The sequence below is a fragment of the Schistocerca nitens genome, chromosome 5 (assembly GCF_023898315.1).
Source record: "Schistocerca nitens isolate TAMUIC-IGC-003100 chromosome 5, iqSchNite1.1, whole genome shotgun sequence".
In the NCBI taxonomy this organism is placed as follows: domain Eukaryota; kingdom Metazoa; phylum Arthropoda; class Insecta; order Orthoptera; family Acrididae; genus Schistocerca; species Schistocerca nitens.
Window position 1 is genome coordinate 756,676,261 of NC_064618.1, and position 15,336 is coordinate 756,691,596.

Consider the following 15,336-nt stretch of genomic DNA (forward strand, 5'->3'; position numbering starts at 1 on the left):
GAATACTCTCTTTCAAATTCTGAAGGTGGCAGGGGTAAAATACAGGGAGCGAAAGGCTATTTACAATTTGTACAGAAACCAGATGGCAGTTATAAGAGTCGAGGGGCATGAAAGGGAAGCGGTGGTTGGGAAAGGAGTGAGACAGGGTTGTAGCCTCTCCCCGATGTTATTCAATCTGTATATTGAGCAAGCAGTAAAGGAAACAAAAGAAAAGTTCGGAGTAGGTATTAAAATTCATGGAGAAGAAGTAAAAACTTTGAGGTTCGCCGATGACATTGTAATTCTGTCAGAGACAGCAAAGGACTTGGAAGAGCAGTTGAACGGAATGGACAATGTCTTGAAAGGAGGATATAAGATGAACATCAACAAAAGCAAAACGAGGATAATGGAATGTAGTCAAATTAAGTCGGGTGATGCTGAGGGAATTAGATTAGGAAATGAGACACTTAAAGTAGTAAAGGAGTTTTGCTATTTAGGGAGTAAAATAACCGATGATGGTCGAAGTAGAGAGGATATAAAATGTAGACTGGCAATGGCAAGGAAAGCGTTTCTCAAGAAGAGAAATTTGTTAACATCGAGTATAGATTTAAGTGTCAGGAAGTCGTTTCTGAAAGTATTTGTATGGAGTGTAGCCATGTATGGAAGTGAGACATGGACGATAACTAGTTTGGACAAGAAGAGAATAGAAGCTTTCGAAATGTGGTGCTACAGAAGAATGCTGAAGATAAGGTGGGTAGATCACGTAACTAATGAGGAGGTATTGAATAGGATTGGGGAGAAGAGAAGTTTGTGGCACAACTTGACTAAAAGAAGGGATCGGTTGGTAGGACATGTTTTGAGGCATCAAGGGATCACAACTTTAGCATTGGAGGGCAGCGTGGAGGGTAAAAATCGTAGAGGGAGACCAAGAGATCAATACACTAAGCAGATTCAGAAGGATGTAGGTTGCAGTAGGTACTGGGAGATGAAGAAGCTTGCACAGGATAGAGTAGCATGGAGAGCTGCATCAAACCAGTCTCAGGACTGAAGACCACAACAACAACAACAATTTTAAGACGCCAGGTTTGGGAGCCACAATCTACGGTAACATTGGTAAACCAAATAAAGACCTTCCTTTTTAGACATACTGGAAAGTTTCAATTCTGACCGTTGCTAAATGTCTACTGTTATGTGTATTAAACTTTGATGTTACTTACTTGTACATGTAGTTCTTTCTAGTCGCTGTTTCCTGTAGATACAAACATAGTCAAAAATCAGTTAAATTTATTTTTATCTCTGTGACATGAAATGTAATAATAAGCGATTCTGAACATAATTTTAATCAAACATTTGTCAATACTTCTAATTTCGAAATGCAATACCCACAGGGAAATAGTCCAACCCTGAAATTTTGTACACAAGTAAAATACGCCGAACGAAATGGACTGTCAAAATTTTACCTGTTAAGACGCACTGCCAGTATCTTTTTTTAAATTTTAAAGTTATTAATTTTTGCCGCACGGAGAACCACTTATAAAAACGATTTCTACAACATTTCCTACCTAACAATCGAAAAGGCGAATAAGCAGATGCAGTCGTGACAAAAGGATGTAGCGCGAAGTTCGAAGTGCACACACGTGAATTTTAAGCACTGAAACATAAAAATAAATTTCTCACTTCATATTTTTCATTAACTTACAGTTCACACCGACAGGTAAACTATTGCAGATGTATTTGCGACACAAGTGAGTACCAGAGGAAAGAAAATCAAGACAGTATAAGGAGCTACATTGCAGACGATTTCCATCAATCGGGACATCAAGTTGCTGACATTACATACTATATAACAATTTCCGAACCTTTTCATCCCAGAGCAACACTTGCAACCTACGTCTTCAACTATTGGCTGGATGTATTCCAATCTCTGTCTTCCTCTACAGTTTTTACCTTTACAGCTTCTTCCAGAACCATGGAAGTTATTCGATGAGGTCTTAACAAATATCCTATATACTGTACAATCTTATTGTCAGCGATTTCCGTATATTACTTTCCACGCCGATTCTGAGGAGAACTTACATTTTCCTTACCTGATTAGTCCACCTAATTTTCATTATTCTTCTGTAGAATCACATCTCCAGTGCTTCGAAGATGTTCTGTTTCCGTTTACTCACAGTCCGTGTCTCACTATCATAGAATGCTGTGCTTCAGACATATATTCCCAGAAATTTCTTCCTCAAATTGAGACCTATGTTGGATATTAGTAGACGTCTCTTGGCCAGGAATGCCCCTTTTTTCCAGTGCTAGTTCGCTTTTCGTGTACTTCTTGCCCCATTCGTTATTGGTTATTTTGCTGCCTAAGTAACAGAATTTCTTAACTTCAGCTACTTCGTAATCACTAATAGTGATGTCAAGTTTCTCGCTGTCCTCATTTCTGCTACTTCTCATTACTTTCGCCTTCCTTCGATTTACTCTCAATCCATATTCCGTACTCATTAGAGTGATCATTCCATTCAGCAGATCCTGTAATTAATCCTCACATTCACTGACGATAGCAACGTGATCAGTGAATTTTATCATTGATATCCTTTCACCTTGGATTTTGAATCTACCCTTGAATCTTTCTTTTATTTCCAACATTGCTTCTTCGATGAACAGACTGAACAGAAGGAGCGAAAGACTGCTTCCCTGTCTTACACACTTTTATTTCGAGAAATTCTTTGTTTTCCACTTTTACAGTTCCCGCTCGCTTCTTGTACGTATTGTATATAACGCTTCTTTCCCTGCAGCTTATGCCTATTTTGCTCAGAATATCGGTCTACTTGTACCGTTTTACATTGTCGAAAGCTTATTCCGCGTCCACAAATCCTATGAACATGATTTTTCTTGTCTTGTTTCCATTATCAACCACAGCGTCAGGACTGTCTCGCTGGTGCCGTTACCTTACCTAAAGCAAACTCATCGTCACGTAACTGTTCTGATTGTCACGCAACTAATCCTCAGTTTTCGTTTCCATTCTTCTGCATATCATTCCTGTCAGCAACTTGGGTGCATGAGCTGTGAAGTTGATGGTGCGATAATTCTCGCACTTGTCGGTTCTTGCTGTCTTGTGACTTGTGGATAACGTGTTTTCGAAAGTATGATGGCATATCGTCCGTCTCATACATTCTATACAGCAACCGGACTAGTTGTTTTGGTGTTACTCCTCCAATGAGTTTAGAAATTCCGACTGAATGTTATCTACCCCTTCTGCATTATTTGATCTTAAGTCTTCCAAAGCTCTTTTAAATTCTGATTCTAATACTGAATTCCCTGCCTATTCCATCACTTCATTATACAAGTCCTTCCCGTCGCTGACGCCTTCAGTGTACTCTTTACACTTATCCGCTCTCTCCTCTCTGTATTTGGCAGTGGAATTCCCGTTGCGATCTTAATTTAACCGAAGGTTGTTTTGACATTTATATTTGCTGAGTCAGTCTCTTCGACAGTTATTTCTTTTTCGTTTTCCTCACTTTTTTATGTAGCCATTTTACTTAACTTCTGTGAAGTTAGTATTTACTTCATTCCTAAGTGACTTGTATTTCCGTATTCCTAAACTCCTATGAACATTTTTGTACTTCCTTCTTTCGAAGATCAGTTTAAGCGTTTCTTCTGTTAACCATGGTTTCTTCGCAGTTACCTTCCTCATACATAGGTTATTCTTTTCAATTTGTGTGGCAGTCCCTTTTAAAGCGTCCAACTGAACTGTTTACAGAGCTAATCATTATACAGGTTTCCCACTAATTTGTACATTGATTCTTCCTGACCAGTCTCATAAGCTTCAGCCTACTCTTCGTCATTATTGAATTGTGGTCTCAGTCTGTATCTGCCCCTTTATAATCTTACAATCCAATATCTGATTTCTAAATCTCTGCCTGACCATAATATAATCTGAAATATTCCCGTATCTGCCGACCTTTTCCAAGTATAGCTTCTCCTCCCGTGATTCTTGAACACAGTGTTCGCTATTACTGGTTAAAATTTATTACAGAACTGAAATAGACGTTCTCCTCTCTGATTCCTTCTATCAAGCCCATATTTTCACACGTCCCTTTCTTCCACTCCTTCCCCTACAACCAGATTCTAATCCTCCACGGCTTAGATATTCATCTTCCTTTGCGTAATGAATTAGCTTTCAGTATCCTGATATACTCTACGTCTTCATTTTCAGCTTGCGACGTCAGCATGTACATCTGAACCATCGGTTTCGATATTGGTTTGCAGTCGATTCTGATGTGAACAACCCTATTACTGAACTGTTCACATTGCTCACTGATTGTTCTACCTTACTATTCATCAGAAATCCTGCTTCCTTTATATCATTTTCTACTGCTGTTCATATTACGTTATACTCATCTGACCAGAAATGCTTGTCTTGTTTCCATTTCACTTCACTGACCCCCACTGCATGTACACTGAGCCTTATCATTTCCCTTTTCAGATTTTGTAGCTTCCCTACCACATACAAACTTCTGACATTCCACGGCCCGAATGGGAGACTAGTCCGGAATATTTTGACGGTGAAGGCGGTGAAGAGATCATCATGACACTGTTTCAAATGTTTCAATTATAGACCGTGAACACACATCATGTGTCTTTAATGCAATGGCTTCCGTTGCTTTCTGCACTTATGCCGTTGATCATTGCTGATTCTACCGCCTTTTAGGGTGTGTTTCTCACCCCAAGGGCAAGAGAACGCTTTGAACCTTTGTCCGCTTCTCCGTCCTCTGCGGCATGGCCATTGTCGCTCAGGGTGACTTTTATGCCACAAATCTTCGGCGGCCATTGCTGGCAGTTTTTGTTCAAATTTCAGATAGTGGAGGGTTTCGAAACCTGGACTGAAGACGTTTCAATTACTAGTCAAAGACGCTACCTCTGGACATCGGGTCCTACTGTAGAGAAAGCTTTACACCGTTGAAAATTCGTTTTATCGAGATGGTGAATGAGACTATAGTTCCGGGGGAATCCGATTTTTATTAACAGTCTTTTCGTCGTCCTCCTTATGTCCAGACCAACAGTCCAATAAAAACAATCAACTATTCTGTATACATGCTGACAAGATGTTTCGGATGTAACACTGAAGAATATTCTCTCCTTTTTCAGATTTTGCTACATCGATTACAAGACTTTTGTGAGTAAACAGTCCCTTTTTTTAAATTTTTGGTCGTAATGTATCTTGATGTTTCTCAAACAGAGACTAAGTTGCGGAAGCAGTAATCGACTGATACTTATCACAGGCATTGTTGTATGCGAATGTATCACAGCGTTCATCGACTGCACAAGCGATTCTTCTATTTTCGCTCGACAATGGAAAGTGCTGTTTGCACGAAACCTAGTTGATTGTCTATCTACACATCTTTTAGGGGCTAACAAGAAACTTCGCCTTCACGTCAGCTACGAATTTGTCTGTACTATTACCTATTAATGACATCTTCTCTACCCGCTTACCTGAGGTAAACTTCGTAGTTTTGTGACTTCCTTTTTCCCATAATTTCCTGAATCTGTGTAACCAGTTTGAAAAGCCCGTAAATCAGTAACGTTCATCGCAGCTGAGAGCATCCAGTCTTGTAGATTTGTCTCGGTAATGGAGCACTGACTCTCATGAGCAGTCCTAGATGTTTTCAATAGATTTTCACTCACACTTTTTCGAGCTTCAGTTAGGTGCATGTTTCGTACTTCGTGAAAATCTTTCTTGCTCCTACGTAATTCTTATTCATATTTTACGGAACGAAACCGGCTTTGCACACTGCTTAAGTTTAAACGTCTTCTCCTTCCTTCGTTTAAAGGAATCACTTTATAGCCTTTCCTTTGTCACTGAAAGCTATTACTGTACATCTTTTCTTTGGGCTTGGAATGTACTCTCTTTTTATTCAGGATTTAGCACAACATTCATCATTCGAATCACAATTCGCGGAATTGTCTGTGTTTTCTCCTGTTTCTTCTAATGTTACTACAACTTCTAACGATACGTCGACATCACTGGAGTGAACGACCAAGAAATTAACTAATAAATAACACATACTTAGGTCTTCAGGAGAAGTGATTTCAGCAGCATACCATGTTCTCCATGCTTCATCTTTGCAACTTTGAAAACGTCATAGATTCCACATTATTGTGAAACTATGGAGTCTGCACAAATAGAGATGCTATTAACAAGCATCAGCCACGAAATCACAACGAAATTGTTTCAGTTTCATCTCCATTGTTAATACTCAGTGATATCGCGACGGAAACTACTAATTATTATGAATATTAAATGAGGGTGCTAATTCGAGCGAATAGCAAGTGTGAACAATTGTGTCACAGAAACGATCAATGGAAAATTAAATTTGCTTTACAAATTTTGATCGCGTTGTGCCGTGTTATCTGTTTACCGCTGTGCCGTCAATCAAGGATATGTGCCCGCCATGTTGCTAATGCGCTGTCTGCTACAGCTGCGGCAATGGTAACATTGCAAAGCTAGGAAAATGTAAAATTTCAACGTTTTTTAAAAATAGCTGCAATGTGTCTAGGAAAGCTAAAATTTTGACATTATCGTTGTTTCACTGTATTCTTCCTGTATAAAAAAATTCAGGACAGGTTTCGACATGTCAGATTGGATAGTTTCCTAATCAGAGTTATGGTGAAAGAAACAACAACCAGAAGCAGGGTGAAAAATGGCACAAAAGTAGAAAGCAATGAGCGTGAAAGACAAAAACACGAAAAAAAATATTTTTTGCATGATTTCAGTATTGTGTTCCAATATTGAAATGCATAATGACTTTGATGGGGTAACTTGAAATTTTCATCATTGTGTCCACTTTTATCGCATATTTTTGAATGGCCACATGAACAAAAATTGCTTATTAAACAAGATGTTTTTCATTTCAGGGGTGTACAGCGTCTGAGTACGTTATTTGGACCAATCCTGCTGGGGCAATTCATGATGGACATCATAGCAATCAGTGCCACAGCCTTCGTCGCCATCGCTAAGGTAAGTCTTACACATTTTAGAGTTTATATGGGGACTAACACGTAACGAGTATTACATACTTGAGTGTTAGTTAGAAAGACACAGAGATTAGAAGAGTTATTACAACAACCACGTTGTACAAAATTAATACAGTTAAGGTGATTACCTAGAAGTAAACTTTGTTCTAAGAATACCCATGACATCATACGTAAGATAAAACATTTTCTCGTGAGGGACGAAAGAAACATTGTCTTTCAACGTGGACGACCGTACTCACAACTCTGATATCAGTTCTAAAGAGTAGGTTATTAGGGGGTGTTTTCATCTGAAGATAAGTTTTAGCAACGGTGATATGTAATTCATAGCACCGATAAAACGACGCTGCAGTTAGCAGTTAACTTATCTACATAATACATTACTTAAATCATCATGTAGGATTAACTGCTCAGCACTGATAATCCACTTGCAATTTATTTCGTTTAGGTGATAATAAGATCTATTTCCGACTACAGATTTTATAATAACTACTTCACCACACTCAGATCTAGAGGAAAGGGAAAAATGTTGTAAAAAATTTCATGTATGACCGTCATCCAAAATTTCCTGATGTGTCTTCTGGAATTGGCTTCCTGAAGTTGCCCTCAACAAAAATTCCTCAGTAAATACAGGGTTATTACAAATGATTGAAGCGATTTCACAGCTCTACAATAACTTTATTATTTGAGATATTTTCACAATGCTTTGCACACACATACAAAAACTCAAAAAGTTTTTTTAGGCATTCACAAATGTTTGATATGTGCCCCTTTAGTGATTCGGCAGACATCAAGCCGATAATCAAGTTCCTCCCACACTCGGCGCAGCATGTCGCCATCAATGAGTTCGAAAGCATCGTTGATGCGAGCTTGCAGTTCTGGCACGTTTCTTGGTAGAGGAGGTTTAAACACTGAATCTCTTCACATAACCCCACAGAAAGAAATCGCATTGGGTTAAGTCGGGAGAGCGGGGAGGCCATGACATGAATTGCTGATCATGATCTCCACCACGACCGATCCATCGGTTTTCCAATCTCCTGTTTAAGAAATGCCGAACATCACGATGGAAGTGCGGTGGAGCACCATCCTGTTGAAATATGAAGTCGGCGCTGTCGGTTTCCAGTTGTGGCATGAGCCAATTTTCCAGCATGTCCAGATACACGTGTCCTGTAACGTTTTTTTCACAGAAGAAAAAGGGGCCGTAAACTTTAAACCGTGAGATTGCACAAAACACGTTAACTTTTGGTGAACTGCGAATTTGTTGCACGAATGCGTGAGGATTCTCTACCGCCCAGATTCGCACATTGTGTCTGTTCACTTCACCATTAAGAAAAAATGTTGCTTCATCACTGAAAACAAGTTTCGCACTGAACGCATCCTCTTCCATGAGCTGTTGCAACCGCGCCGAAAATTCAAAGCGTTTTACTTTGTCATCGGGTGTCAGGGCTTGTAGCAATTGTAAACTGTAAGGCTTCTGCTTTAGCCTTTTCCGTAAGATTTTCCAAACCGTCGGCTGTGGTACGTTTAGCTCCCTGCTTGCTTTACTCGTCGACTTCCGCGGGCTACGCGTGAAACTTGCCCGCACGCATTCAACCGTTTCTTCGCCCCTTACAGAGGCATCCAGAAGCTTTAAACTGCGCATACCATCGCCGAATGGAGTTAGCAGTTGGTGGATCTTTGTTGAACTGCGTTCTGAAGTGTCGTTGCACTGTTATGACTGACTGATGTGAGTGCACGACATACGCTTTCTCGGCTCCTGTCGCCATTTTGTCTCACTGCGCTCTCGAGCGCTCTGGCGGCAGAAACCTGAAGTGCGGTTTCAGCCGAACAAAACTTTATGAGTTTTTCTACGTATCTGTAGTGTGTCGTGACCATATGTCAATGAATGGAGCTACAGTGAATTTATGAAATCGCTTCAATCATTTGTAATAGCCCTGTATATTACCTGACCAAAAATGTGCAACACGCAGATGCCATAGTAGCATGTCAATGAAACTGCGTACTCGCACGTATAATTGGTGGACATGTTAATGATTAGAGTTTACAATTTTCTGTGTCACATAGAACCTCCACCAGAGTGCATTAGCGTTGTTCGTGTTGGTGTTAGTGTTGTTACCAGTCCTCTTATGGTATCCACACTGACCGATCAGAACATTATGACCACCAACCTACTATCGATATAAGCCCGTCCAGACAACAGGAGCGTAGCTTGGTGAGGAATGATTCCTAGTCAGACTCACACATGGTGCATGTATTATCGAGGAGTGTGCTGTCCATATGTAGAATGGGGAAACTGCACGATCTATCTGCGTTTGACCGAGGGCAGATTGTGATTAGGCAGAGGCTCAGCACGAGCATTTCGGAAACTGCACTGCTTGTCGGATGTTCGAGGAGCGCTGTGGTGCCTTCCACACGTGGTGAAACCATGTCCAGACGTCATGGGGCTGGGCAGCCACACCTCATTACAGATGTCAGACGTTGTAGGTTGGGCAGACTGGTAAAACAGGACAGGCAGCGAACTGTGGCGGAACTAACCTCAGACGCTATTGCTGGGCAAAGTACAACTGTGTCTGAACACGTGGTGCTCAGATCACTCCTAACGATGGGCCTCCACTGCAGACGACCTATGCATGTGCCAATGTTAATACTACGACGTCGGCAACTACGATTGAAATGGGCACGTGACCAACTGCACTGGACGTTGACGCTGTGGCGGAGGGTTACATGACCTGATGAATCCCGGTACCTCATTCATCATGCCGATGGGAGGCCGCGAATCCGTCTTCTTCCAGAGGAACAGCTCCTCGACATCTGTGAAGCAGCACGGTGATAGACAAGTGGCGGCTTCATTATGTTCTGGAATATTGACGTGGGCATCCACGTGTCTGCTGGAGCTCGTGAAACTCACCATGGCGGCCAAACAGTTTCGTACATTGGTTGCAGACCACGTACACCCCTTCATGATGAACATGTCTCTCAATGGCAGTGGCATTTTTCAACAAAATGACGCGCCGTGTGATGAAGTGGTTTGAAGAAAACGGTGGCAAGGTACAATTGATCTGATGCTCCCCTCCATCCCAGCTTGCCTGATCTGAGCCCGATCGAACGCATCTGGGATGTGACTGAACGTGGCATCGGAGCTCATCGCCCCCCTCTCCAGAGGAGAGGCACATGTTGTGTCAATTCCCTCCAGCGACCTACCAAATCCGCATTGCTCCAATGCCACCACGGATCGCCGCTGTTATCCGTTCCAAAGGTGGATATACCGGCTACTAGGTAAGTGGTAATAATGTTCTGATTGATAGGTGTAATCCTGTGAGCAGCGACCGATGTTAAGTGCTCACTGAGACAGACACGAAGATGCCACGTACTCGTGTGCGTGAACGTTGTGAATACCTGTCATATTTTTAAGGGGGCCTCATTGTGGGTCTCCATTTGGCAGGCTGGTAGAATCGTGCAACATTCATACTTTTTGGGAATTCTGTTCTAACAGTGGCCTGGTGTTGAATTGCAAGCAGGGAATTCTCGTCGTCATTGCGCCAGCCGATCGTGTCTGAGCACCCCAAGGCTGGATCTTCGTACTGTGTACCAAGCACACCATAACCTTTTGGTATCGACGCCCGCCGTCCGAGAACAAGTAATGGACTCACTGAAACATTCTGTGTCATCCTGCACCATTGGTAGGAGACTCTAGCAGCCGGATTAGGGACTTACTGTGCCATGCGTAGGCTGCCGTTGACACAACACAAACAACTTCTTTTGGAGAGCTGCCGAAATCGGGAAGTATGGACTGCTGATGTACAGCATAGCACGAATCGCAGTTCTGCACTAGCATGATCATATTTGATGAATATCGTGGCGACCTGGGGAGAGGTCCCATTCTTCCAAAGTTCTGAAGAGGCACATCAGTGTTACCCCTGGGCATTCTTCGCTTATGCCTTCCGGTCACGGCTGGTTGTGATCGAGGGATTCTGATGGCAGAACGGTACTTCACGCGCATCCTCCGTCCTCATGTGTCGCCTCTCATGCTACAGTATCATGATGCTATTTTGCAACAGGATCATGCTCGTCCACACACGAACTGCCTCCGTGATGTTGATGTTCTCCTGTGGCCAGCATAATTCCAAAATCGATCCCCAATAGAACAGAATATCTGCAGGGCCTCATCGGACGCCAACTGCGTCAGAGTCTCAGTAACGAGAATATCAAGGATCAGACTGGGACCATGTTGCCTCACTAGAGCATACAACAGATTTAGGAGATCCTTTCCAACGATTTTTTTTGAGTCATCCGTCTTTTGACTGGTATGATGTGGCCCGCCACTAATTCCTCTCCTGCGCAGACCTCTTCATATCAGAGCAGCACTTGCATCCTACGTCCTCAATTATTTGTTGGATGTATTCCCTTACGTACTGTATTACCCTTTCAGTATCCTCACATGCATTCTTTATCTCTTTGTTTTAGCTCGCGATGTCGGACTGTATACCTCAACTATCATACCAAGGAAGTCATTCCCTGATATCTTAACAGATGCCCTATCATACTGTCACTTCTCCTTGTGTGTTTTCCACATATCCCTTTCCTCTCAGATTCTGCACAGAACCACCTCGTTACCTATCTTATCAGTCCACCTAATTTTCAACATTCGTCTGTAGCACCACATCTCAAATACTTCGATTCTCTTCCGTTCCGGTTTCCCACAGTGCATGTTTCACTACTATAAAATGCTGTGCTCCTCAAATTAAAGACTATGTTTGATACTAGTAGACTTCTCTTGGCCAGGAATGCGCTTTTTTCCAGTGCTAGTCTGCTTTTCATGTCATCCTTGCTCCGAGGTCATTGCTTATTTTGCTGCCTAAATGGCAATTCATTAACTTCATCCACTTCGTGACCATCAACCGTGGTAAATTTGTCGCTGTTCTCATATCCGTTACTTCTCATTACTTTCATTCAGGATGGAAATGTCATCAGCGAATCGTATCATTGATATTGTTTTGCCTTGAATTATAATTCCACTCCAAGTTTTCTTTTATTTTCACCACTGTTTCTTCGATGTACAGATTGAACAGAAGGGGCGAAAGACTACATTCCTGACTTACAACTTTATAACCCGATTACTTCGCTCTTGTTCGTCCATTATTGTTATTTCCTCTTGGCTCTACCGCTTGTTGTATATGCCCGTCTCTCCCTGTAGCTAACCTCTATTTTTCTCAGAATTTCGAACATCTTGCACCCTTTTAAGCTGTCAAACGCTTTTCCTATGTCAAAGAATCCTATGAATGTGTCTTGATGTGTCTTTAGTCTTGCTTCGTTGTTTGATCTTAAGTCCTCCAAAGGTCTCTTAAATTCTGACTGGACCCCCTGCCTCTTCAAAATCAACTCCTGTTTCTTCTCCTATCACTTCAGACATATTTTCCACCCCATAAAAGCTTACAATGTATCCTTTCGACCTATCAGCTCTCTCCTCTGCATTTACCGGTGGAATTCCCGTTGCAGTCTTAATGTTACCACCCTTGCTTTTAATTTCACTTGTATGCTGAGTCAGTCCTTCCGACAAACATTTCTTTTTCGATTTTTTCACATTTCTTCATGCAGACATTTCGTCTTAGCTTCCATGCGCTTCCTATTTATTTCTTACCTCAGCAACCTGTATTTCTGTATTCCTGAATTTCCCTCATCATTTTTGTACTTCCTTCTTTCATCGAACAACTGAAGTAATTCCTCTGTTACCCATGGTTTCTTCGCAGTTAGCTTTCTGGTACCTGTGTTTTTCTTTCCAACGTACGTGACTGTCCTTTCCGGAATGTCCATTCCTCTTCAACTATAGTGCCTATTGAGCTATTGGTTATTGCTTTATCTATGGCCTTAGAGAACTTCAAGCATATGTCGTCATTCCTTACTTCTTCCGTATTCCACTTCTTTGCCTATTGATTCTTCCTGATTAAACTTGAGCCTACTCTTCAACACTACTACATTGTGATCTGAGTCTATATCTGCTCCTGGATACGCCTTACTATCTAGTATCTGATTTCGGAATCTCTGTCTCAGCATGATGTAATCTAACTGAAGTCTTCTCGTATCACTCGACCTTTTCCAGGTATATCCCTTCCTCTTCTTATTCTTGAAGAAGGTATTCTTTATTACTAGCTGAAATTTATTTCATAACTCAATTAGTCTTTCTCCTCTTCCATTCCTTTTCCCAGACCCAAATTCTCCTGTAAACTTTTCTTCTGCTCCTTCCCCTACGACTGCATTACAGTCCCCCTTCCTTTCCGTACTGTATTACCCTTTCAATATCCTCACATACATTCTCTATCTCTCCGTTTTCAGCTTGCGATGTCGGGATGTATACTTGAACTATTGTTATCGGTTTGCTTTCGATTCTGATAAGAGCAACTCTGTCACTGAACTGTTCCAGTAACATATTGTCTTCTTTGTCTATCTTCCTATCTTCCTATTCATAAAGAATCCTATTCCCGTTATATCGTTTTCTACTGCTGTTGGTATTACCCTATACTCTTCTGACCAGAAATTCTCATCTTCTTTCCATTTCACTTCATTGACCCCTACTATATCTAGATTGAGCCTTTGATTTTCACTTTTCAGATTTTCTAGCTTCCCTACCACGTTCAAGCTTCTGACATTCCACGCCCCGACTCATGGAACTTCATCCTTTCTTTGGTTATTCAATCTTTTTCTCATGGTCACCTCTACCTTGGCAGTCCCATCCCGGAGATCCGAAAGAGGTACTATTCCAAAATCTTTTACCAACGTTGATACATTTTCAATTACAGGCCACATGTGCTCTGGACACTCGTTATTTGTCTTTAACGCAGTTGTTTCCGTTGCCTTCTGCATCCTCATGCCGTTGATCACCGCTGATTCTTTCGCTTTTAGGGACAGTTTCCCACCCCAAGGGCAAGAGAGTGCTTTGAATCTCTATCCGCTACCCCGCCCTCTTTGACGAGGCCGTTGGCAGGATGATGGTGACTTCTTATTTTGGAAGTCTTCGGCAGCCAATGCTGATGACGTTTTGATTACTAATTATATACGAACTCTATCAATCTGCGAAGTTTCATTTCGTTTTCTCCTCTCCTGGGTGCTCCAAATTTTTAATCAGGCAGTGTAATTTCGATATCTAGGCTCATTTGTTCTGTAACCACAGACACTGATTAGACAATAAAAGAATAACTCTTCAACAACAGAAAATAATAGGTGCCACAGATACGTGAAATGCTTCAATGGGTAGTTGAAAGTTATTTATTGGCAGTCGGCCTCATTGTTGAGAAGAGTGATGTAAAGCTCTGGCTGAATACTTGGTGACTGTTAACAGGAAGCAATAACTCTCTTTGGTATATTTAAACCATTCTCTGTAAGATATAGATCATAGATCCTTTCTTTTTTTAATATGTTGCATTCTCTGCTCTGAGGGATAGAGAGAACTGTTCGGAATCTGACCCACTGAAAAGCCGTTCGTATTGTCAATGGCCATACAGTAGTGGTGTGAGGCAGAGGTATATCAGTTATGAATTATTATTATAATAACAAAGGGAAACCTCAGAGACCAACAGCACCTGTGTACACTCATAAATGTAAATGTTGCACCCCATTCTATACATTGTGAGCTTTTAGCGATAGTATGAAGCTCCTTACTCCAAATCAACATTATGCAACGCTACACAAACACCGCAGTACTACTAAACTCCTCCCTTTCACTGTATTCTTGTAACTGCCCAGATATAGTTTGATTCAGTCGGGCAGTTAGATATATTTTGGTGTGACTAATCTTGGTGGCTTTTTGCTGGCCTGACTTTGTCTGTGACCCTTTTCAGGGTTCCGAACCAGAGTTGCCTCCGTATGGCCGATTTACGGCGTTACATTAAATGCTCAGGTAAAAGCCCGCATTGCTCACTAAGAAAGATCAAAAATTTCAGAGACTTTAATGAATTTGACGGATTTGTGGAAGTCAATCGGTTCGACTCTGATGACTCATCAGGAGAAATTGGCTCTGAGCACTATGGGACTTAACATCTATGGTCATCAGTCCCCTAGAACTTAGAACTACTTAAACCTAACTAACCTAAGGACATCACACAACACCCAGTCATCACGAGGCAGAGAAAATCCCTGACCCCGCCGGGAATCGAACCCGGGAACCCGGGCGCGGGAAGCGAGAACGCTACCGTACGACCACGAGCTGCGGACTCATCAGGAGAAATGGTGGGGGCGGTTTATGAATGGATCTTACGAAAGGCAAAGTCCCAGGATCGAATCCCAGTCTGACACAGAGTTTTAATTTAGCAGGAAGTTTTATATCGGTGCACACTGCGCTGC

The 15,336-nt window shown here is 41.7% G+C and overlaps 1 protein-coding gene across 1 annotated transcript in view; it reads left to right on the forward strand.

Moving 5' to 3' along the window:
- The window catches only part of LOC126260701 (uncharacterized), a 67,866-nt gene extending 52,981 nt beyond the window's left edge, over positions 1-14,885 (forward strand). The window contains exons 5-6 of the mRNA XM_049958036.1: positions 6,886-6,988; positions 14,835-14,885. Coding sequence (XP_049813993.1) covers positions 6,886-6,988; positions 14,835-14,885 — 154 coding nt within the window. The remainder of the gene's footprint in view (positions 1-6,885; positions 6,989-14,834) is intronic.
- The last annotated feature ends 451 nt before the right edge of the window (positions 14,886-15,336 follow it).